A 24,327-nucleotide genomic window follows, 5' to 3' on the forward strand; every position below is an offset into this window, starting at 1 on the left:
AAAAAAAAGAAAAGAGTAAACTTCAAAACTTTTTATTAGCTCAAGGAAATAAATTCACTCAACACCTAACTAGCTGTAAAAATCATCTGGAAAATTCAACTAAATTTAACAAACTGTATTTTCATACAAATAGCTAAAAACTCAGAAACTGGTCTTTGCAAGTCCCAGGTAGAAATATAAAATTCTGGTTCAGTTTTGAAAAACAAAACAAAAAACATTCCAGTAGTAAAAATCTAAACTGCTACTTGAAAACGTTTCAATACAGTAGGAGAAATGGTGAGGTATTTAAAAACAGAAAGTAAATGGCCATAGAGCAGCTGAAATCAATGCAAGAAAGGACAGAAACATGCATCACATTTACATTTAAAAACAGCATACTTTGTTCTTTCGTAAGCAAGTTGAGACTATGCTGCATTTATGTGAGCAATACCTTCATGCCAGCAAGATGTTTTTACACAAACATTACATTTCTATTTTCATACTAGTTAAAATATAAAGGTCAAAAGAGGACACGGGTAAGAAAAAAAGTCATTCAATTATGACATTAACTCATTTGTGCTTTTACCATGGTTAATCATGTAAACTGGTGCTATGGTTTCTACCAAGTATTCAATTAAGATTACATTTTCAAATACAAGGCTGTCCAGTATAAACATAATATTAAGAGCGATGATAGAGCAATATATATATCAAGGCATGGTTATTAGACCCAGAAATGCATTCTTAGAACATTTTGACTTTTCTAAATATTGTTTACAATCATTTAAACCATGTCTGCGAATATGTGTGGCATATAAACAAGCATTTTTGACCCACATTTATAGAGAATGTATTCTGGTTTGGCTGATGTTTAACACCACCAGATGGCGGCTTCCTGAGCAGCACTTCAGATTGACACTAGAGGACGATGTAGTCATGGTGCAATACAGTAGGACAGAGGTTTTTTCATGACCACTTCATATGAGTTCCTTAGAAAGTATCTCCAGTAGTAAATTTTGACATTGACTGAAGAACAGTAACTGCACATCTTATCATATGACTGCTCGACAGAAAACCAACACAGTAACTGCACATCTTATCATATGACCAACAGTTTATACATTTTACCATAAACAATATATAAACATCACACATTCACCAGACAGATCAAGACAGATTGAGAATGTTCTCATTAGTAGCCTAGCCAAAGACTGACAGATTGGTTGAAGACTTGGTCAATCAGTATTGCATGTGCTTGATTTCATAACATATTTTACTTTATATACTTCCATTTTTATATGTGCAGGTCATTAGGAATGGACTAATTACAACAAATAACATTATTTATTAGGATAAATAAAAATCTTTTTGTAAAAAATAAAAACAATATATATATATAAAAAAAGATTAAAATAGTATTTAAATAGATTCAATCTTATAGGAGTAGAGTTTGACAGGTTGGTTAAGTTGTGTGTGAGCGTTAGTTACCTTTCAAAATTTGACAGGATGGGTTAGGCTCAGAATAAGGTTTGTTCTGGGATACCAACGTTTTTCAATGGGGCATCACCTCTGAGTGCACTTATCCAGGACTGCGTCTGAGAGACCAGTCTAGTGTAGATAAAGCAGGAATGTTAAATCCTGCTCCTGCAGGACCACTTTTGTACAAAGTTTACCTCAAACATGCTCCAACACACCTGCCTGGACCTTTCTCACAATCCTGAAGACTGGTTCAGGTGTTTAATTAGGGTTAGACCCTCCAAAAACAAGACTGGACACCCTTTGGGGGTAGCCAACCCTGCTTCTAGAGAGCTACCTTTCTGTTTCCTTCCTGAAAAGTTCAGTTCCAACTCAGCCTGCCTTTAAATCTTCAAGTAATTCTAAGCTGGTTCAGGTGCATTTGATTAAAGTTAGGGCAAAATTCTGCTCTCCAGGATCAGGGTTGGCTACCCCTGCACTAGACCAAAGGTTCTCAATCTTGGAGTATTGTACGTAGCACTGAACAATTTGGATGTCTTTCTTATTTAAGAAAGTTTCCAAGAACTCAACGGTCAGATAAAGGAGACATCCAAAACGGGGTACTGAAGGACAAGAATCGACAACTACAACACTAGGGTTAAAATAATAAAAGAAGGAAACCTTAAGGTTCACAGAGAGTGCTTTAGATGCCACAGGAGTGAATAAGGCAAAGGACTGGCTGTGGACTCCAGGCTGGTTAACTAGATGACGACACGACCAAGTCAAGCTCTTTAGCGTCTTCCTGACCACTAGTGAGACCACAGCTCCCAGAGAGCTCAGGGAAGTGGCTGGCCCTGCCAGAAGGAACCGGTGAATTAGGAGACTGGTTGACCCCCTGCTTTTTGGGGGGAACAGGAGGTGGATGAATCTTCTCCGCCCTAGGAATTATCGGTGAACGGATCCCCGGTGAGAGAATTCCTGGGCTCTTCCCTGTAGGCGAGGAGACCGCAGCCAGGTTGCGATAATCAGTGCCAAAGGGTGAGCTGTTGGACGGAGGGAGTTTACTTGCCACTTGTTGGCTCGTGAACCGTGACAGCACCTGAGTGACAGTGTTGCGGGCAATCTGCTTTGCAGTAGAATTGTCTGGAGGAGGAGGAGGAGTGGCGGCAGTGGGAGAAAGGTCTCGGGGCGAGTGGACAACAGTTCCTCCGTGTTGCTGGTCTACCTCAGCTTGTTGCTGAAACTTGTGGCGTGCTGCTTGGAATCGTTGGTTGATACTGGCCTGGTAAGAAGAGGGATAGGTCGGACTAGAGCAACCTAGAGAGGCCAGACGCTTGGTCAGTACAGGGGAAGAACAAGGAGATGAGCTAAGGGAGGACGAGGCAGGACTGCCGGGGGAGAGACACTGTAAGGCCCCACTTCCTCCAGGGAGCATTACCCCATTGTCCGCCAATCCCCCTTCCTTACACCTCTCTTCGGCTGGAGACTCCGGTTCTCTGGGAGTGTGTTGACCATTTTGTTTGTGCTGAGGAGATGATTTAGATGCAACAGTTTTGCCATCGACTTCTGTTTGACTAAGAGTAGGCATGATAACTGAAGGTGTGATATCTTTCTGTGGGATTTTTACCTTTTCTTCATTATCCTTTTCCATCCCGGCCTTTTCTCTTTCTTTAATTTCATCCAACTCTTTCTTTAGACTATTGAACTGTTCCAAAAGCACTTGATATCGTTTTTCTTCCTTCAGTAGTTTCCCTCTCATCTGCTCGTGCTCTGTATCAAATTCAGCCAGCTTTTTCTCAGCTCTCGCCTCTATCTGCTGAGCACGAGCGCGTTCGCTTTCGAGCTCTCGCTTTAGGATTTCGATGGCACTGCTCTCCTGTTCCAGTTGGAGGCTGAGGTCTGCGACACGCTGGCTCTCCTCCTCTGCCCGTGCCGTAGCCTTCTGACATTCTTTAGCCAGTGTCGATGATAACTGCTGCTGCTGTGCTAAATCTTCCTCAGCTTGATTTGACAGAACTGACTGCTCACGTTCTAAACGCTGGACTTGAGCCCTCTCAAACTCCAGCTGTGAAGAATAAAAGCAAGAGATGTCACTTTAAAAAGCTAGTAGAGTCAGATGGAATAACATTATACTTTATAGACAGCAGCCAATATACAGTACTATTGTTTTAGACCAGGGGTCTCCAATCTCAGTACAGGAGGGCCACTGTCCTGCAGAGTTTAGCTCCAACTTTCCTCAACACACCTGCCTTGAATTTTCTAGTATGCCTAGTAAGACCTTGATTAGTTGTTTCAGGTGTTTAATTGGGGTTGGAGCTGAACTTTTCAGGACAGTTGCCCACCAGAAGCAGGATTGGATTCCCCTGTTCTAGAGGATATCTTGTTTACTTGATTCTTCCTGCCTCAATCAAAAGTGAATATCTTTTAGATATCTGATGTCATAATCCCCACAAATTTTATCAGCTTCATATCCATGCATTATTTATACTGTGCTATCATGTGTCTGTGTGTTTACTTACAGCTGTAACATAAAGTTAATTAAAGGAGTCATAACCTGCAATTTTCACTTTTCCACGAGAATCAATGTATGTTATGATTGCATAATGATTATACACTGGCCGGGAAGCCGATATTTAAAAGTGAAGCGTTTGTTTACCTCAGGGTTTGTAAAATAGCCCACGTGCACGCGCACTCAAATACGAGATTTTGATTTCTGCCCCGTCTTGACGTCAAGACGGGGCAGGATATACCATATATGGACACCGCAGCAGGAAGCCCGCCCTTCCCCTCTCCCCCTCATATTCAGTCGCGAAAGATGCAGAAACGTAGTGCACACGTGAGTTACTCTGTTGTTGACTGCCAGAATCAACATGTAAATGTGTTTTCTCTACCAAGGACGGACCTAGCTATCAGGGACCAGTGGATTAAATTCATTTTTAATGACGCGGTTCCTTCAACCCTTCCCACTGGCTTATCGTTAGGTGTCTGTGCTGTGCTAAACATTGTACGCCGGAATCCTTCACAAATTTGGGGAAATATCAGGCGAAGTGGGCATCGAAGCTCGGGAAAAGCGCCATTCCAACAATCAGAGACTTGCCTGCAATTGAAACGGTAAGACTGCGTTTTTATTGCTCTACTGTGTGTAACAAACAGCAGCTAACTGCTAATGGGGCTATTGTATGCTATTGCGTCTGTCACTAGACAAATAAACGAAAGACTCGAGGTGAAGTAATTATTTATGTTCCCTGTAAACGATTTTTGACTGCATTATAATGATTTCTTAATTCAGAATATGATCAAGATTGCGTAGGTGGATGTGTTTGGGGAATTTGCCAGTTAATAGTAACATTTAAAGCCCCTTAAATGAACGAAATGAATCGGAAAAAAAGATTTGTTCATTTTGATGAACGAGATCGGACAAGGGAATCAATAGAGACTGGTGGCTGGTGTTGCCAGATTGGGTGTTTTTCCGCTACATATTAAGGCCGGTTTACGGTGTGTTTTGTGGGTTTTCGCCTGGAAGGCTTTATTGAAATCTGGCATCCTACTGAACGAAGTTAAACTGAGAGAGCGTGGCGTTCACAGATACCAGAATGAACGAGTTCACAGAAAAGTTCATCAGGCAGTAATGCGGTACGTTCAGTTCACGTTCGCCCAAAATATGAATCGTTCTATCTATACTATCGTTCAATGAACGCGTTCAGGCACAACACTGGCGGGAGTATTAGCTTCGAGGTAAACATGGGGAATGGCTGCTAACGTTACTTTGCAAAAAACAAATGACTGAGATCATCATGAATTCGGCTATTGTTATTGATTGCATAACGCTTAAACACTGGCCGGGTTCATTCACAACTTGCGCCATGATGTCATTTTGGAATGATATGCTAAAGCCTTACCTGCGGTGTCAACCCCCCTCCTTCCTGCAACCAATCAACGCGCCCCTCATTTGCATTATTAAAATGACCGTCCACGACAGCCAAAATATCGCATCAGATCTCGCGAGACAATAATGCCTTCAGAAATAAGGGTCTGAGGAGCTCTGTGTTTATTTTTTTTCCACTTTTCTTTTTTAGAAGGGCCTGAAAGACTATAATACAACAGTAGGTATCCAAGGTAATACTAGGTTATGACTCCTTTAAAAATAGCAGGTTGTTCACTGCAGGGGAAGCACTTCAGGCCCCTATGAGCTGCAGAATGTGTGAGAGACATGGCCAAGCATCCAGAGAAAGACAGTGTGTGAGTTTGTAAAGGAAACCCAGGGCAGGGCAGGAAGGGCTTTTTATATAATACTGCAGTCTGTACTTTGACCATAACATCACCTTATCTTAACCCTATAAGAACACAAACAAACAATGGATTGTCTTCATATACACACACACACACACACACATAGGCAGATGGACTCCATAAAAACAATGGAGCCTTTCCTCTTTAGAACAGAGACCTGCACTAACAGTTACACAACAGAGGCACACAAAATCTGCTGGCACATGGAGCCATGGTTGCTTTTATTTGGTAGTTTCAGATGTATTTATAATGGTACAGTGTGTGCATGTGTATATGTGTTTTTGGCGTTGCCTGGTTACCTGTTGCAATAGTCTGTCTCGTTCCCTCTCTAGCATGGCAGTGATGTCATCATCCGCAGCAGCGTCTTGGGCACGCCGTCGTTTCTCTTCTTCTAAATCAGCAATTACCTGCAGGCATACACACATTTAAACACCAGGACAAGACAGATGACTAATTACTGTATGACTTCTAATTGCTAATTGCTAATTTGAGTCACATTAATTGGGAAAATGACTTGTGACTGATTAAAACTGTCATTATTTACTCGCACCGCCAAACCTGTATGACTTACTTTCTTTTGTGGAACATAAAATACAATTTTTGATAAATGTCTTTTTTTTTCCTGTCCATACAATGGAAGTTAATGGGCACCAAAACAGTTTGGTTACTAACATACTTCACAATATCTTCTTTTTTTGTTCTGCACGATTTTCAGAATCAGAATCTTTTAAGAATGTACTGAAAATTATACGTTATACAGTTTACACTTTATTTTACAGTGTCGTTACATGTAGTTACTATTGTAATAACTATAAATTATGCATAATTACATGCATCTAACCCTAAACCAAACCATAATCCTATAGTAAGTACATGTAGTTACTTAATATTACTCACTACTTAAATGTATAATTACACTGTAACAAAGACACCTTAAAATAAACTGTAACCTATATATATATATATATATATATATATATATATATATATATATATATATATATATATATATATATATATATATATATATATATATACACACACACACACACACACACACACACACACACACACACACATATATGTGCGAAAGAAAAAAGTTAAAAAATAAATCAAAATAAATAATACATTTTCATTATTGGGTGAACCCGATATGCATTTCAAGTATATTAGAGAAAAAAATAAAGAATGTTTGATCAGGTTGGTTTGTGTTTCAAAGTATCAAACCCTGTTATTCAGAGATTCTTTAAATAAGACTCACCCAACGCACATAACAGGGAGAATAGTTGTGTTTAATTTTGGATTAATCCTCCATACAGTGTTTATGTAATAAATAAAATTACATTCAAAGAACTGAACGAACCAGTCCTATAAGTAGCCAGCCCTTAAGCACACACATCTTCAGTATATGCACTCAAGCTCTGTTCCAAGAACTTGTGAGCTAGTCTGTTGTCTATATAGGCATCTACATTCAAAGCCAGAATCCTAACAATTGTGTAACCTCCAAAGTGACTGATTGAAGTGACATAAGCGACACTCTTCACAACAGTTTTAATGCCTACAGCTGATTTAGCACTACCATGTTGTTAAGCTGGAACCTTCACATTAGGATCCTAAAAATACAGCCTAGGTATGTAGCTCAGGAGCCTCTCTGTCCCTCACCCGTCGATGTCTCCTCTCTGCAGCGGCAAGCTGTTTCAGCATTTTCTCCTTCATGTTGGTGCAGTGGGCCATCACTAGCTTCAACACGCCCAGCGGGTTCAGACACACGGGACTCTGTCCTCCATCATCCTGAGCCTGCGACAGCTCGCTGTCCCTCAGCAGCGCTATGAAGGGGTCACGGAGGTCATACTGTCCATATCGCTCCTGAACAAATGCATCTCTCTGTTGTGCCTGAAATAAATGTCAAAGATAAACAGGAAACGATAAGAATAAGTAGTTTTCACTGAGATGTCTGAAACACACTGCAAGTTCATAATACGACTGATTAATATCTTTCATTATGTTTGCAGATAAGCCATGTGTTTTTTATGAGGGACAGAAAGAGAGCAGGATTTCTAAACCGTGATGCAAATACAGCTGGTCACTATCAGATCCATTTTCATAAAATATAATCATAGCCCTGACCCCTCCTCTACGGGCAGGTGTTAAACCTCCCCTGGGCTGAAGGGATGGAGAGGGGGGCTCACGGCACAAAAGGCCCAGCTGTAGGGGGTGTTGTTCACTAGTCATTGTGCATGTGTGCGCTTGTGTGAGGGCAGGGGGGCAGTGTGACTAATTTAGGAGGGATGGGGTGGTCTTGCTAAATAGATCAGCAGATGGGAGACATGCACACACAAACACAGAATGAAGGACTGGAATAGACATGTGGTTTATGTTCTGGGCGACACATATGCTGCATACTACTACTTCATGCTTGTTCTTTTGTCCACTACACTCTTGTTTTCAAATCTTACCTGATTCAAACGAGTTGATTGCCCTACTCAGAATATATGGATGAGAAAATAACTGAATACAAAAATATATATATTGTTTTAACCTTTATGTTATGGCAGATAACTGATATTCTATTCTATAAGATTGTTTAAATATCAATAGACATATAGTTAAAATCTTATATCATTTGTTTTTCATTTTCATTTTGAGATTTGCTAAAAATAACTTTTATTTACATTTGTTAATAATGTATTAATGTTAAAATTATACATTTATATTATTATAAATTATAAATAAAATGATTAAATGATAAAGTCACAATGGAATGGAATAAGCAATTAGTATACAGATCATTTCTTCCATATTATGACATAAATTCTAGTGAAACAGATTATCAATTATTATCAGAAGGACTTGGTTTTATTCATCTGTTGTTGATTGGATGGAGGCATATCTAAATGCGAGCTCACAGATGACTGTAAGAGACTGAGTTATACATTTTGATGAAAAATTACAAAGGTAAAAATTTCATTTCATGCTGACTTTACCTTTACCTGATCATTCGGTCACCTTAATGTAAAAATAGAGGAAATGACCATTGAATGGAAATGTACAAATGATTATGCAATATTAGTCAATTCTGATTAATAAAAAATCTCTAATATGTAATATGTTACTGTGAAATTCAGGCAAATAATCAACTCATAAGGCTAATGTGTACAGTACATGACACATAATTGGAATTTTCAGAGCACACCTTTGTGTGCTTTTTAAAATGCAAACAAAAAATGTCGACTTTTATCTGCTAGATCACAATGCATGTGGGAAAGAGAGTCATTTTAACCAACCAGACTTCAAAAGACCTCAGTTTCCGCCCTTTGCTATATTATCTGCTGATCAGTCTGGGTCTCAATGTCTTTTAATAACAGAGAATCAGAGGGTGTGGTGTGTGTACTGGGTGTGAACATCAATAACCACAATAACCATTAAAATACAGGCTGTTGTTAACACTTTATGTCTCTCACTCTCTCTGTGTTGAGCAGAAATTCATACTCTACTTATGTATGTCTATGATGAAGCCGTGTGAGTGTGTTAAGTGTGTCTCAGACCACCAGGTCGGAGAGATTATTTGTTTAACTTCAGCCTTAAGCAGCGCTGCTTACTACTCCACATCATTACAGTAAATTACAGTCAATTTCCAGCCCTGGAGGCTTCAATCTGTGGCCCTGCTGGCCTCTGAATGACCTTATCCAGAGATCAGGGAGAGACACACACACACACACACACACACACACACACACACACACACACACACACACACACACAACTAAAGGAAAGACATGAGACAGCGGAAAGGCAAACATCGCTATTACTATTGCTCATACTATGGGTTATGGATTTGAACAAACCTCTAATACACCAATTATTAAACTCATCCTGCACCTTTTGTGCTACAGACGTAAATGATACTGGAAATTGTGCAGCTTGTTGAGTTGAAGATCTGCTTTTACTTTTTTTTAAGTGATTATGCCTTCAATATTGCATAGTGGATGATAAATTGAGTGAAAAATGAGACAAACAAACAATGAAGGAAAGAATATGATAGACTCGGATAGAATCTTTTGACGTGGGCAAAAGTGTAAGGAACCACCCGGAACACCTTAGCAACCAAAGAGCATTGTCTTGGCAACCAACATTTTGATATACATTACCATTGAAAAGTCTGGGTTCTCTAGGATTATTTTTTGAAAGAAAGGACGATGATCAAAAGTGACAGTAAGTAATGATGCTGAAAATGTTGCTTTGCCATTAAAGGAATAAATTACAATTAGATTTTAAAAGTATATTAAAAGAAAATTCCTTTCAGTCTCTTTGTCTCTCCTCAGATCCAACACAGCAGACTAGACAAACACCCACATAAACAATAACAGTCTACAGGGACAGACGGAACTACACACACTAGCGACTGCTTTTCCCACCAGAAATCCAGCAGCTATATTTAGCCATTTCAGTCTCTCAAGATGTTTAGTTTGTACATTAGTTCCTCATTTCACTGCTTTCATTGTACATTTAGTTGCCTTGCTCATAGTACTATCCTATACCATAATAGCTCTGGACGCAAATACGGTTTTAGGAACTTCCTGTGATATAGCTATGGTTTTATGTTGCAGAATCACAAAGGTTACTTGAGTTGGCACAGTTCATTTCTATTGCAAGACAGTAGCCATATTTTGAAGGGATTATATAAATAGTTGTTATTTAGAGCTAAAAGTCCCAATGCTCATCCAAGTTTAAGAGCAGGGGCTTTTGGGTATTCCTGCACTGTGGGATCCCACAATGCATGATTCATTATTTTATATTTTTTACTCTAATTTATTGACTTATTATTGTGTGTGTGTGAGATTAGTATTGAATGTGCGAGATTAGTATTGAATGTGCTGGACAGAGCAGGATGCTGTTTGTGCGGTTGCTGTTTTTAATCAAGCTCTTGCTGATCTGAGGTGCTTACCGTCGGAGACAGAGAGGAATCAGGAGACTTCCTGGAAGGAAGTTCACACAGAAGGAATCTTGCACCCCTCTAATCAACACACAGACACACACTCCAGGCGGTTCAGAAGAGCGAAGAACCCCATTGGTTCTCTGTGAGTGTGTGTGTGGAAATGACACATTTATAAGGTAAAACACTGGATTTGACATCCTCCCTATTAGGACAAAATAAACTGGTTTGTTTAGTCTGTTTGGACTGTGATTTTAGCATGGAATTCCCTATTCATGAAATTCCCCTTTCAGAGACCTGTGAACAGACCTGATCTTTCTAAGGCTTAGATGATGAAACGGCGAGTGAGTCATATTAACGGCTGGTTTTCCGTTTTAACCACCAGCCCTCGGGACATTGGCTCCTGTATTACATCAGAATGAGCCATGGGAAAATAACCGAAAAGGAGGAGCAAAAAGTGCGCTGCTGTTTCTGGAGCAATGCAGCTGGAGGCTTCCAGAACATCTGACAGGTTTGAATTCACTGCTTCACCACTGAACTTTCTGAGAGCAGTGAAGTGACAAACACACACACACACACATATATACATACACATGCACACAACGCAACATTGATCAAAGACTCAAGAGCCCCAAGGGCCTCTCATGGTTCCCTCTGTGAATAAAGCCCTTACTGGCCAGAAAGCAAGTCAAATGAAGCTGAAGACACACACACACACACACACACACACACACACACACACACACACACACACACACACACACACACACACACACACACACACACACACACACACACACTTAGCATCTTGCCTAGGGCTGAGCAGTAAAAGAGGTCTAAGCCTAAAAGAGAGAGAGAGAGAGTCACAAACATCTTACACACCAAGGCTTTGTTCAGACAGGAAGCAAAAATCTGATTTCAAAAATCCGCCTTAAATCTGCTTAGTTATTTATAGCAAATAATGTATTAAATGTGATGTTTATGAACCTATTTTAAACCACATCCATGTGTTATACACACATAGATGTTTGTGAAAGACAGTGAAAACCATTACTTTGCAAAATACAAATACGTGTGTAATGTGAATGCACACACACACATATCACCAAATGCAACTCACTTTCAGATGAATTTATCTTTTCTCTGTGCTGTTTTCAAAATCCCAAACTAATCTCAGAGTCCAGTGCAAACAGTCAGCAGTTGATCAGCAGGTCACAGTGAGACACCAGAGCCCCTCGTCTCATGTTTCCATCTTTCCCACACACACCCCTGAGCTACATGAGAAGCTGCTGTTCTCTGTTATTAACACTGTGTTAACTCTTTAACTAAAGCATCAGCCAGAATAATTACAGGCCTATTAAAACACACATACTATATATATCTAGAGGGAACACCATATGCTTCTGTAGTGTGTCAGTTTGAGTACACACCAAAATGAACTACATTTGTTCTAGTTTTGAGGAGTAAAGACTCAATTGAGCACAGCTGATTTAATTTGCGTGCTTATCAAAGCATAAAATGAAATGGAAGATGGAGTAATGATAAAGAAATATGGGCTTTGTGCTAACAACTTTCTTCAGGGGCACTCAGATTAGGTGTCAAGAAGTTCACAAAAATGTTTTTTTAAGGTTAGTGTGACATAATCAGGCACTAAAAAACTGAATAAAGATTTACTACAGAATTCAGAAATGTAAGCTATGTTATAATACGTGACAAAAGACACTGATTACATTTTTATTTATTTTAATTTTTTTTTACGAAATGTTAATTTATAAGTAATATTTTATGTAAAATATATCTGTTTTTTCAGTTTTCGAAAATGCTTACACACAGTTATTGAAACTATGGCTCCATTTCTCTAAACTCTACACACAAACCACGCACACAATCAAAAGCAAACACTTAATTCAAAACTATTTTAACTCTTTTAAAAATTGAATTTTTGTGTAGTAACTCTTAAAACATAAAATGATTAGCTACATACACAGCAAACACTGTAAAACACTACTATATTGTGTCTTTTGCTTGTTCAGTGTGCAGTGGAGTGTACAGGAGTTTGTCACATGTACATGTAGGTGAACAAATACACCGTATACAGTATGTACGCACAATTGATGAATTTTACACAGTTATGGAACTGATCTGAATCAATACTGAACTGACTCGAGCTGAATAATGACACCTTTGACTTGTTAGAGCTGCTTTACAGAAGAATTAAAATCTGTTGCTATTGTGAAGCTACAGTGAAACAATCTATGTGTGTGTGTGTTTTACACATGGTTTTACAGGAATAGCACTGCCTTCCATTGTTCTCCTCTCTCCCTCTTCCTCTGACACGCTTCCTGTTGTTCCTGACCACCAGTCCAGACTGATCATATACTGCCTGTTATATAACACAAATCTATACACATACAGAGCTAAGAATAGGCAGCATGTTAAAAATACAACATTCAAAATGCTTTTCCGAGCTTAATATGCAAAGTTAGCCAAATAAGCTATTTATGTTGTTTTCCCCAAATTAGTGTAAACACAGCACTTTGGTGCTGTAAAAACACGTTCTCGACCAACACAGCTCTGCCTCCATCCCAAATTTATGTTATGGTTTAGCCAATGTTGCTATCTGTTTGTAGGTAGAGTAAATGCTAAGGAGATTTAGCACAGCTAGCAATGTGCTAAAATATGTTAGCAATAAAAATTAAATAAAACCAGTATTAACATGCTGGTTAAAACATGCTTACAACACCAAGCAAAATGTTAAAAACATTTTTACATTTGCATTTAGTAGACGCTTTTGTCCAAAGCGACTTACAAAAGAGGAAGAAAAAAAAACATTTCGTCAAAAAGCCAAAAATAATCATTATACAATGCCAGGTTTATTAGACAACCATATTAGGAAGCAAGCTAGAGAAGATTTTTTTTTTTTTTTTTTTACTTTGACTATTATGTGTACCAAGCCTGCCAATTTTAAAGCTTTTAAAAGCTTTTAAAAGTATTTTAAACATTCAGACAATGCTTTGTCAAGCCAACATCATAATTTGTCTTGTCAAACTTTGCTCTAGCTATTTTTCCATTTTCATTTGGTGATGCTAGTGGTGAAACAACAACATGCTTCACAGTGTGTGTGTGTGTGTGTGTGTGTGTGTGTGTGTGTGTGTGTGTGTGTGTGTGTGTGTGTGTGTGTGTGTGTGTGTGTGTGTGTGTGTGTGTGTGTGTGCTCTTACCCTGAATGAGTGTATGACTACATCCTGTGCTTCCAGTTCTCCTTCCAGAATGCTGAGCAGCATCAGAAGTTCAGCTTTACTGAGAGTCTCCACATTCATCCTGCTGCCCTGAAACACACCAACAGAAGAATTCAATACTGAGTCCTGAAGCAAAACCACAGGCCTGGCCATACAACTCAACACACAATGTGTTAGCAGGTCATATATGACACAACTGTACTTAGACCAATGAAACAGGATCCTACCACACACACAGATCAATTTTTCTGGCCTAGAAACGCAATAATGTTCCATGCATTTTATCAGTGAATCACTCTTGATCTGAAATGACATTTGTGTGAGTCTGGCATTCACGAACATTAAAACACACACAGCAGTGTTCAGCATCTCTGCATTGTGGCCTGGCTCTCTGTCAGACCACATAAACGCAGGAAGCTATTAGCATATCAGCACAGAGGTCTCCAGTGAACGAGCTCAACTGCTGTACTGTAACAGATTCCCTCAGTCTATTAACACACACACACACACATACAAGGACAGAGGGAAGCCCGCCAAACACCCGAACACAATCTGTGCGGTCGCTGATTTATAAAATACCTGTCTAATTATGTTCATTCTGTAATTCTTTCGTTCTTTTTCGTTTATTTATATAGCACTGATAAATGCAACCGAGGTTGCCCAAAGTTCTTTACATTAAAATAAAAAATAATAAAAGATAAAATATAAAACATACATAGTAATAAATCTCACACCACATATACATTGAGATTACCTGTTATAAGCGGTCAAGGATAAATGCACCTTGAGCAAGTTCCTGAATACTGATATAGATTTAGCAGATCTAATAGACAGAGGCAGCTCATTCCATAATCTCGGTCCCATAACAGCGAAAGCGCGATCACCTTTATGAAGGTGTTTAGTCCTTGGAACGACAAGAAGTATTTGATTTTCTGAACGCAATGATAATGGGATTATAAGAAATCAAAAGTTTTGCAAGGTACATGGGGGCCTGATTATTTCGAGATTTGTATACAAACATTAAAATCTTAATTTGACTCTAAGATGAACGGGGAGCCAGCGCAAATTTGCTAAAATCGGAGTAATACATTTCTTAATCCTCTTTAACAGCCTCGCCACGGCATTTTCCACTGATTGTAAAAGGGACAGGGATGCGGCAGAGATGCCACAATAGAGGGAGGTACAAAAACCGAGATGCAATAGAACAAAAGTATGAATAACTCTTTCAAAATCTACATTAGATAAGATTATAAAAACAAGCACGTACCACCGAATTGATTTGCTTCTCCATTTTTAGGTTATCATCGATTTGGATGCCTTAATCTCGTACTGGTGTTTTACAGTAAGGCGCCAATGGGCTCCAATCTAAAAGGACCTTGGTAGGGTCATTTGGCTAGCCAAACACAATGACCTCTGTTTTGTTCCCGTTTAACATTAAGAATTTTTTTTGCCATCCAGTTTTTAACATCGTTTAGGCAAGCTAAAAGACAATCCAAAGATCTCGTCGGGTGTCTTAGTGGTAAATATACATTTGACAGTGGAATAATACTCCATGCTTTCTAAAAATGCTACCCAATGGGAGCAAGTACAAAGTAAAAAGTGTTGGAGAGAGAATAGACCCATGTGGTACACCCCATGGAAGGCGTCTTTAAGTGGAGGTCGAATTTCCATAATTTACTGAACAATATCTAGCTATCACTTACAAAGGACTGAAACCATTTCAAAACTGTACACTTTAAACCTACTGTGTGTTCAAGGCGAGAGATAAGGATATCATCAATCATGTCAATCTATGCTCAAATCTAGCAACACCAGAATAACAGCATCTCCTTTGTCTAGTGCCAAAAAAATATCATTTAAAACTTTCAGCAGTGCCGCCTCTGTGCTGTGGGCTGCTTTAAACCCGGATTGAAACGTTTCTACTATAGAATTTTCATTTAAAAATGAAAGTAATTGTTGGAAAACTACTTTTTCTCAAATTTTCGAGACAAAAGGCAGCTGTGAGATAGGTCTATAATTCTTCACATCATCCGGGGCCAGATTTGGCCGCTTCAGCATGGGTGTCACCACAGCATGTTTAAACTCTTGTGGGAATGAGTCTCGAAGCAGGCTTTTGTCGGTCAAATGCACTAAACTCACTGATACACAGTCGAAAGCCTGCTTTAACAACCGACTAGGCATCATATCGTTTATACAGCGGGTGGGTTTCAGATTTTGCACAATGTCTTGTAGTACCTGATGCAGTAATAGGCTGAAACTCTGCCTATTGCAATGCAGGCAGGAGTGTCTGATGGATCAAAAGCCACAAACAAAATCTGGGAATGGTGATCAATGATATTTTGGCTGAAAAAAATATAAAAACTCCTCACACAAAATCAATGAGGACTTTTGGTGTGAGTTGTTTAACAGATTAATACCAGAATTTATAATCGAAAACAAGAATTTCTGATTACCAGCATTATCCCTAATAATGTTAGAAAAGTAAATATTTTTTGCATCTCTTTCGCGGCTTTCTGGAATTGGAATAAAGAGTCTCTGAGGGATTCATAGTGGACTTGTAGTTTGCTCTTTTTCCATCTTCTCTCTGCATGCCAACATTGTCTTCTGAGGGAACTAGTCATTTCATTTAACAAAGGATTTACTTTTGTTTTATGTTTTCTGGGTCTTAACGGAGCAATACAGTCCAAAGTATCAACACAGGTGGATTTTAACAAAGTCCGATGTTCATCCACGCCAAAAAGCGGCAGAGAAGATTCTAGCCAATGAATCAGAGAATTCGACATTTGTAGAATCACTTAGTTTCCTTGACCAGCACACAGAGTCATCCAAAAGCACAGGTTGAATGCCAGTCGATGTCTTAAAAGTGACAGGCATATGATCTGAAAAAAATGTCTCACAAATCATTACATCATCAGTTTGCAAATTATGAGTTAATATCAAGTCTAACATATAACCCAGTTTGTGAGTAGGGCTATTTACCCATTGCACCAAGTCAAACGATTCAATCAGATTTAAGAATTCACTTGAACCTGTGTCCTTACCACAGCAAATATGCACATTAAAATCACCCAAGAGCAAAAATTGATCATACTTAGTAGTTTCGCTCAGCAAATAGAAAATTCCTGGACAAACATTGTATTTGGTTTCGGAGGCCGAAAGACTAAGCCGACCGTCACAGGGTTTGTAGCTGTAATTTGAAACAGTTAAAGTTCAAAGCTTTGTAGCGGTTCAACCAGGACTATCTGACATTGAATGTTTTTTTTTTTATGTCATTAATCCACAGCTGAACACCATCATAATTAAAGTCAGTGTTATTGATAATTGCTTAATTCTGATTGGTTAACTCATATTCCAGAGGTGTAGATTAATTTTCATAACTACACAGAAAGGAAGAACTTCCAGGTTTGACAACCACATTACAGCTGCGCATAATTTTGCCACATTCTTTCCGGAAATATGCTTCTAGATATATATCGTTCTTCACACAAGAGCGTTTTAGGGATAAAAAATTAAAGTGTCTTATGATAAAAGTGGTTAATGTCGTAACGGTTGTATAATTGATGATGGACAGCTTCATATTGTGGCTTTATTATTTTTTTCAATAATTTAATGTCCATCATCAATTATTTGTTATAACACATGAATAATTGGTAAGATTTAGTTTTTTATTAAAGATGTCTCTTCCGCTCTTCTGCCTTTGAAGAATGTCAGTAAACATACAGTTGATGGACCCCATTGACTTCTATATGGAGAAGAAGAAAAAAAACTACGGAAGTCAATGAGTAAATGATGACAGAATTTTTATTTTTGGGTGAACTATCCCTTTAATATTTTTGAGGAAATTGTGATAAAAAAAAAAAAAAATCAGGACACTTTGATGAAAAGAAAGTTCAAAAGAACAGCATTTATTTGAAATATATATGAGATTTATTTTGTAACATTATCATAATATAATTATCTTTACTGTCAGTTTTGATCAATTTAATATGTCCTCGCTGAGTAAAAATAACCCCTTTTTCAATAAGTTTTGAATAAGTATCTGAAATAAAAGTATATGATATGTAAGAAGGGATAGCTTACTGATGTATATGCTATGCATGAATTACACATTTCATTTTTATGACAGAAGAACTCAAAACTTAGCACAAGAACTTTCTCAATCAACCCTAAAATCAAGAACCTAGATCTGAGCTTTAAAGGAGAACTCCGGTCAATTTTAACATTAAGCTTTTTGATTTGGAGTGCTGTCAATACAGAGAACAATGACAAAAATCGGTGTTGCCTACACCATGTTATACTCTGTTTAAAATTTGCACCCTGTTGACTTCAATGGGGCAAGTTTTAAACCAGCTTTTAGCCTCTTAACATCCTTGAAAAAGCCGGTTTAAAACTTGCCCCATTGAAGTCAACAGGGTGCAAATTTTAAAAAGAGGATAACATGGTGTAGGCAACACCGATTTTTGTCATTGTTCTCTGTACTGACAGCACTCCAAATTTACAAAAAAATGAGCTCAATGTTAAAATTGACCGGAGTTCTCCTTTAAGTAAAGTTGGTTTTCTCAGTAAAGCTGGCTTTCTTAGGGTTTTTTCCTCCTAAGACAATCTAATGAGATCACTTCCTGATATGATTCAATTTGGCCACACGTTAATGTGTTACTAGGATGGCTGCAACAAGTATGTTATTCTTTTCCCTCTATTGAAAAGAAAGTAACACAGCTTGACCAGACTTAATATAATCTCAGGGCAATGATGTCATCCAGACATTACTAACACACTGCGGATGTGGGCCAGTTTGTAGGACCAGAATGTGTGTGTGTGTGTTAAATCTGGAATGCATCTTGATGACTCAGTGATAAAGCTGTCAGTGATCCAGCCGGAGAGTGCTTGTGTGTGTCTGCTCACACACTGATTTGATACACCCATACCTAGTATTTGAGTTAAACATGGATACAGAAACTCGGAAAATACAGTTGTTTGCTTAAGAGTTCCACATTTATTTTCATGACATCAGTGACTAATGCTTTGATAAATCTCTACATAAAATCAAATTAATACACAAACACGTCACAATCATCTTTTCAGTTTGTGAGTCAGTTAATCCATTATTTACATTCATTCAATCTAAATAGGAAACAGACTGCATCAATATTCCCGAAAGAATCTTCATCATGCTGCATCCGGTAAAAACACTATCAATGCAGATCAGATGTGCATCCTGCCTTCATTCATTTCCTCTCAAGAGAACCTGTAAAAACCACACACTTAGGCTATATTGTTTGTGTGAAAGTTTGACAAACATAGGTATGTCAAGAGAGGATTGAAACGCTGAGCTAACAAGCAGAAGCGAACAGATCTCGAAAGTATTGAAAGTATTTTAAAGTCGACATGAAATCAAAATTGACCCTATTACTTTGTTAGCGCATATTACTAGTCTTGTGGTGAACAATTAACGCGCTGAAAAGGGGCTAGAGAGACAAATATGGTTTTCTGTCTAAAGAAACCTCTGACACTAAATAACACTGTAAATAACAATTACACAAATACCACATTTGACCAAGAATTGCATTCCAGAAAAAGGAAACATAACTTTAAACTACAGCAATCAGGAAGAGGATAGGCTAGTCATTTCAGCTACGACAGCCAAGATCTGACATACTGAAAGCAGACTGAAATTTAAGCCATTACTTTATTCATGAGAACCAGATCCGTCTGATTTGTGAACAAATTATTTAGACCAGTTGTGTGAACTAGATCAACTGATTCACTGAAAAGATTCTGCGCACAACAACGATGAGCCACAGACTGACCTTGATTCTGTTACAAATTAAATAAGTACACCAGTCCTGACCATGCGAAATCAGCAACAGTCGCAGTGAAAAACAAGACTAGTTAACAGTATAATGTTTCACAGAGAATAATGAAGCTATGAGGGAGCAAGAGAGTGTGTGAGAGAGACATATAGAGAAAGTTACTGGCTCTGTGGCCAAAAACATAATGCACACCAAGTTGTTTGAAGCCAGTAAATCTTTTGAATCACAACAACATTCACACACAAATTGTGAAGTGACAAATATGATCCCCTGACAGACAACTGATATGAAATGTGCAACATTTAAAAGATAGTTCAACCCCAAAATTAAAACTCTTGTCATTATTTTTTTATATTCTTTTTTCGTTGTTTTCCATGCAATTATAATCAATGAGTGCGGTCAAAGTTACCGTTGCGTGCCCAAATTTCATTTTTGAAATCCAGTCATTTCAAAAGGAATCCATGTGATTGGGAGTTTAGAGTGAGGCCGGAAAATTTCCCCATGTAGATTTCACAACTATAGTTCAAGTTGGTTCAAGTGATTCGTTAAAAAAAATGTTGGGTTGTGTCAACCCAAATTTGGGTCAAACATGGACAAACCCAACCATTGGGTTAAACATTTTTTTAACCCAACGGTTTAACCCAAATTTGGGTTGAAAGAAACAACCCAGCGTTTTTTAGAGTGTGTGAACTAGATTCAACTGATTCACTGAAAAGATGCGAAAATATGGACCAAGATACTTTAATAGTGCTCTTGCTTCTTTTTTATGCTTGAAAACATCACTCTCGTTGCTATAATTTCATGGAAAAGAGGTTATGAAGACTAGCACATCTTCAAAATGTCTCATTTTATGTTCCACAGAAGAAAGAAAGTCATACAGGGTTGGAAACACATAATGATGAGTAGTTATTGATAGAATTATTATTTTTGGTTGAACTATTCCTTTGTAAGAGGTATAGGAAGACAGACCTTTTCTCTTCCCTCATCTCACTGACAACTCACTAAACCTCCGACTTAACCCACAGCTGCTGAGGGCAAGCCTTAAAAGAAACATCAGACTAATGTCAGCTTGCTTAATGAATCATTATCCGTAATGAGGGAGCGGGACATGTGTCAGATGGGAGTGTGTTTCACGTCATCGCTCTGATGCCGTAACCCCATATAAAACCTGGAAAAGCCCAGTAAAACCAATATCTGGCAACAAAACACAATCTCTACACAGCCACAAAGAGTGTGAGAGCGGGAAATAGAGAAACCCTATATGGATTACAGAGACCGAAAGGAATTCCAGGAATTCACACCCCACACATAAATTAATCAAATATTAACTGAAAGAGACTCCAGACGAGACTGTGACGCATACTAATACATCCCCACTACATTAACAGCAGATCCAGCATCTTCTTCTCCCTGTCACCGATACATCTTTTTACCGACCTTCTAATTCAAGAATCTGATTCTGAAGCAGTAACAAAATAACACCATGCCGAATGATTTCAGAAGTGGAACTATTGCATAACACTTGTATAAAAGCAACATGCAGTGATTTGGCACGTTGGTAAACCTGACCTGTTCACCCTGCTCTAATGAGGTCACTATCCTAAACCCTAAACTCAACCCTTTCCCCAGGCTAAGGAGTCAAGCTGGGCTGAAACGCTTTGATTTTCTCTGAGAGTAACTTCCTCATTGCTGTAGATCTGTGGTTCTGAACTATTTGTACAGAGTGGGACGCAAACAAACCACCCAGTGGTTACTAAGGTGGCAAACCACGGCTTCAGACTGTCATTGACATCATTGCTTAAGAGATTTCTTTTCCAAAAAAAGACCAAAATCTTCAAATCAGGATGTTATGGGCCACATTTATTCACAAATTGAAATGGAAGGAAAACCGTCCATTAACTAGATACATTAGAACTAGAGGAGAATCTACAAAACGAGGCACGCTCTTCTTTGGTGTAATTACGTCCTGACCCAATAAGAGCTCTTCAACCCAGCTCACAAGTGACTGATTCTGACATGCCAGTCAAAGCAGAGCATTTCACCGCATACAGGCTAGACCACATTTTTGCCCTTCACCCACTGACAAACACTTACATCTCTGCTCTTTGACTGCTTTCACTGCTTGTTTGATTCAAAAGAACACAAATAATAAAACTGAGAGATCACATTCAGAGTAACATTTCACCAAATGTGTCCAAATCTCTGGCAAATGAATTTGATAGCTACAAATTATTAAACAGAACATTTAAAGAGTTACACTGTTTTTTCTTTTTAGTACTGGAACATGGAAGAATAAAGTTAAGGATCAAGGATAAACACTGTCAGATAGGCTATATTTTAAATATTTAATATATATATATATATATATATATATATATATATATATATATATATTCTGGTGTTCTGGCATAAATACTTCTACTTAAATGAGTGAAATTATCTAAAAATCACAAACAATTTCTTCACAATTGTGAAATAACAGAATCGTGACAGACATTTTCAAAACAACAACAAAAAAATTTGATTTAGAAAAAAAAAACACAAGTCACCATAGTCTGTGCGAGCTTGTTGAAAACATAGCAGGTGAAATATGGAACGAGGATGAATACTGATGTACAGAAACTATGTACACGTTTATAAATGTTTTCATAAATATCTGACAGTGTGAAATCTTAAATATAATATGTATATTTAAAAAAAACATCTAGAAAATAGTATTAGCCTAATTTTTTATTTTTTTTAATATACAAATATACATATTTACCTGTTGTTTTTAATATACACAAGTTATGATCTGGGGACACAGTAACAACATAATTTTGATTAAATAAAGAGAAAACCAATAAAATGATAACTGGAATCTTTTTAATACAAATACACCATCCCATGCTGTTTTCAAAGTGGAAATATTGCTGATTTGGAAAATAATGGCAGGTGAGGTTTTGTCACATGTCTCAACAATCAGTCTGTGGTTAATCTTTTATAAGCTGCGTGATTAGGAATAAGAGCCATAAATTGAAGCACTGTTCAGCAAAATGCACTGCTGCGGTGGATATCAGATTTTCCTGCGGGACACAAAGCTTTCCTTTCAGGGTTTAAAAAAATCACCCTGGACATATGTACAATTTCACATTACTGCTAAACAAGCAATCAGTGCACTTCTCAAACATTTGAAGCACCAACGATCAGACGTGTGACATCAGAAAGGGACAAACAGAAACAGGGACTAAATACTTTTTGTGCTACTTAGCATTTAATGGACATACTATAACGATCATATATAACTAATTCTCTAATGCTATATCCAAATTCATAAAAAGAAACAAATCTGCGTGAGACCGTGTTATGTGCATGAGTACGAAAGAGCGCTGTGTGCAGCAGAAATAATGTTTATCATATCAAACCGATGTTCAGATGTCATAATAATAGCGAGATAATGTATTGGAAATCTGTCCTGGGATCTGAGATTCACTCTTCCACACCAGCATGCTCTAAAGATCACATTCACACCCTCTACCCTTTCCCTAACAAGTCATAATTCCAGAAATATTAATTTTATTACCTTCATATGTGTTTTTGTTCGCTCATCAGTTCTCGCGATCACAATTATCCCAGTTTGCGGAGTTATTTCTCACTTTCACTGCAGGCTGGCCGTGGTTACTGTCCCGGCCGAAAATATGGACTACTGTCACTGACAGATCTTTCAGCCAATAGGCGGAGATTACGGTCCAGAATGCTCCGTTTGGATTGGATGTTAGGCTACAGGGGGAGGAGCTTAGCATGCGTCGGTTCAGTGTCTTTGTCTACGGTTGTTTGTTTTTCATGCAGTTTATTGTAGTGATTTCAGCACATTTGATTTGCTTTTTGAATCGAAATCTATGATTACATTCCTTCTTTGTGAAGGTATTTTTTTTTCTGAGACAGTATATTATTGGCAGGATTTTAGACGTTTAAAACAAAATATTGATGTTATTATATGTTACAAAAAAACGCTAAAACTCTGTCACAATATTATTGCTCTAATTTACGTATTACTCTAACGTAATCGGGTGAGTATGTTTCTAATGCTGTCTAGACATTTGTAGTGGCATGGCAAAGGTGAGCAGATAAATGCGCCTTTATTTGAATTTCAGTGAGTGTTAACTGTTAATGAGCCCCCCTTTAACCTCATCTTTGTCGCCCCCTCTTGGACACAAAGAGAAAACACACATCAAATACAATGATTTGAGAAACAAATAGATTTAAATGGTCTTTTTGAAAATTAAACTTAATTTTAAGATGAAATTCACGTTATAACATAGTATTTGATGCAAGCTGGCCTCCCAGATTAACTCTCCAAAACCAGGCAACAGACCAAAAAACAAAACAAAAACAAAAAAAAACAGCAAACCCCGGGTCATGATAAAAATGGATCCACGGAAAATGCTTAGATGATTGTACATTGTACCAGAAAACAAAATTTTGCAGAGGACTGAATATAAGATTCACTATGAACTTTGTAATGGGTTTGTAGAAAGATTCATGAGGAATCACTGTCTTGGCCAATTGTTTGACTCGACTTTTATAAGTTGGGAACGTATTTTCATATTGTTTAAGTTGGACTGAATGAGTGCTTGTGGTT

General features: G+C 38.0%; 1 protein-coding gene across 1 annotated transcript; it reads right to left on the bottom strand.

Moving 5' to 3' along the window:
• Window positions 1-17: 17 nt before the first annotated feature.
• Window positions 18-23,399, bottom strand: cttnbp2nlb (CTTNBP2 N-terminal like b). The gene is made up of 5 exons (XM_081348656.1): window positions 23,269-23,399; window positions 13,879-13,986; window positions 7,387-7,617; window positions 6,024-6,131; window positions 18-3,499 (listed from the first exon to the last, which is right to left on the bottom strand). The coding sequence occupies exons 1-5, from the start codon at window positions 23,272-23,274 to the stop codon at window positions 2,192-2,194; spliced, it is 1,761 nt and encodes a 586-aa protein (XP_081204782.1). The 5' UTR covers window positions 23,275-23,399; the 3' UTR covers window positions 18-2,191.
• Window positions 23,400-24,327: the final 928 nt, after the last annotated feature.

This window comes from Scardinius erythrophthalmus (genome assembly GCF_964197995.2).
Source record: "Scardinius erythrophthalmus genome assembly, chromosome: 20".
NCBI lineage: Eukaryota > Metazoa > Chordata > Actinopteri > Cypriniformes > Leuciscidae > Scardinius > Scardinius erythrophthalmus.

Coding starts and splice junctions, on each gene's coding strand:
- cttnbp2nlb (XM_081348656.1), bottom strand. Junction 7,618..13,878: donor TAGTCATACACTCATTCAGG/GTAAGAGCACAC, acceptor CATTTATTTCAG/GCACAACAGAGAGATGCATT. Junction 6,132..7,386: donor CAGAGAGGAGACATCGACGG/GTGAGGGACAGA, acceptor GTATGCCTGCAG/GTAATTGCTGATTTAGAAGA.